The sequence below is a fragment of the Propithecus coquereli genome, unplaced genomic scaffold, assembly GCF_000956105.1.
Source record: "Propithecus coquereli isolate 6110/MARCELLA unplaced genomic scaffold, Pcoq_1.0 Scaffold35, whole genome shotgun sequence".
Classification (NCBI taxonomy): domain Eukaryota; kingdom Metazoa; phylum Chordata; class Mammalia; order Primates; family Indriidae; genus Propithecus; species Propithecus coquereli.
Window position 1 is genome coordinate 5360132 of NW_012149174.1, and position 2156 is coordinate 5362287.

Genomic DNA, 2156 nt, shown 5'->3' on the forward strand with positions numbered 1-2156 from the left:
AAAAAAAAACTACAGAAAAGCAGAAAATATTTGTTGCATTTTAAAATCCAGACCTGTTAAATTGAAAAACCTGGATTTATGTACATTTTTTAAATTAACAGAATATCAGTTTCTCCCTGATTCTACTAAATATAGGTAGAAAACATTTAAAGAATATGTTTGAAGGAGTGCCCCTGCTGGGAGCTAGCTACTCTCCCAGCAAAACAGGTCCCAGGCAGGATCCTTGCAAGAGATTTGGAAATAAAAGAAACAGAGACAAAGTGTAGTTTAAAGTGATGGGGGAGTCAGGGGTCCTCCAGCATTCCCGTGAGGCAGGATGCACTGAGTGAAATCCCACATCAGTATTTATTGTTACAGCAATTAGTTGTTACTGGTTACAGATTTATGTGTACAGATCATTCATTAAGGTTTCAAGGCTCCCCAAAGGTTTCTAGAGATCCCTTAATTAATTCTATGTGAGCAAACAGTTACAAAATTTTTCTAAGACAAACTTCTTAAGCCCTAAGTTAAGAATAGACCTAGCTGAGCATACAAGTTAAAGATAAAATTGCCAATTAATAGAAAGCTAAAACAGAAATATAGAGACCACATATTTCTTTATCTATTTTCTCATCAACTGAGACATGTGGTCAGGAGTGAAGCAGGTACTGTCCTTGAGGCTAATTGGTTTTAGCTGCAGGTGTCTACTGGGCTGGCATTCTTTGATCAGTCCTTAACTTGTGACCCCATGCTGAGCTCTGCCTTGCACAAGCTCTAGGCACTGGCCTTCAGGTCTTGAGACAGGCATTGCCTTGCAGTCGCCCCTGATCAGTGATATGCCCCCCTTGTTGCTAAGCAGCTTCTGGTCTGTGAACTAACACACTCACAGATTCCTTCAAGGCAAAGCCCTGCGAAACTCCTAAAACTTTCCATGTCTCTTAATTCTATATTCCAACATGCCCCATTACCTGTTAGGATACCAGATGTCTCTGTCCAACCCTGCTCACACCTGGGTCCATCTACAGGGGATCATTTGAGAATGAAATGGTCTAGCTATATCAGAAGTAGTTAAAGTGTGAGTTGGAATTAAGAACTATCATTTTACAACTCCGGATAGAAACCATCTAAAAGATACATACAAACTTTCTGGTAAGGCAACATTAAAAATTAATATTTTGAGATCTCCATTGGAGCTAGGGAAGATTTTTATGATATGTGATATAAAATAGAAAACAAAATAGTGGAAAACCTTATTGTCTAGGACAGGCATATCAAATTACATAGTCTCAAATAAATTCTGTACAACAGTATTATTAGGGGAAGATTTTTTTTTTTATTTTTCATGATCTTTGCTATTTTTTTTTATTATTATTATTCCAGGGTATTGTGAGGGTACAAACATTGTAGTTACACTTTATGTCTTTGCCTCACCTAAATGTGGGTTAAAGGCATGCCTTCCCCTCCCTTTAGTTAGGGGAAGCTTTTTTTATTTTTATCGGAGTCATGTTAAACTCAGTATTTTATATTCTAGATGAGCAGGGAGATCTGTATTTAACATATAGGGAGGATGATTCTTTAAATGACATTTATAGATTAATTTTTTTCTCAGAAACTTTATAAAGTGTTATACTACCTTATTCTACTTCCCCAAAGTAACACCAGTAAGTACAGCTTTCTGTAAAGAGATTAATATTACTACCAGCTTTTTTGTGTTTTCTTCCTCAATTTTAACATTGGCCTGAATTGCAAGCTCTTCAAGTTCTTGTTTCACAGCTAGTTCTTCCTCCAAATCTTCCTCAAATTCAGGTCCAACTTTCTTTTCAGTTTTGAACATTAATTTTTCTTGAAGAACTTCTTCAAACTGAATGTGAAAAATGCCCAACTTTTCTGCCAACTGTCTTCCACATGTAGTTTTGCCACAGCCATGAGGGCCGACAAGGCATATTCTTAATGGAGGAACCTGCCACAGAGGGTGGGTAAGGGAGGGGTGGGACAGAAGCAGAGTGAAGAAAAGGAAGTTTTGAGTAATTTAAAAAATGTAAGGCTTATTAACTGCCCTCCCTAAGACTACATAGGACTTATCACTTCATGAACTCAGTGATGTTTAGACATTAGGATTTCAATTAACATAATTCATTGCATCAACAATAGTCATCAGGTAGCATCAATAACCACAA

At 37.0% G+C, this 2156-nt stretch overlaps 1 protein-coding gene across 1 annotated transcript in view; it reads right to left on the reverse strand.

The window, feature by feature from the left end:
• Positions 1–2156, reverse strand: part of AK9 (adenylate kinase 9) — a 149542-nt gene that overhangs the window by 49014 nt on the left and 98372 nt on the right. The window contains exon 20 of the mRNA XM_012651132.1: positions 1679–1945. Within this exon, the coding sequence (XP_012506586.1) occupies positions 1679–1945 (267 nt within the window). The remainder of the gene's footprint in view (positions 1–1678; positions 1946–2156) is intronic.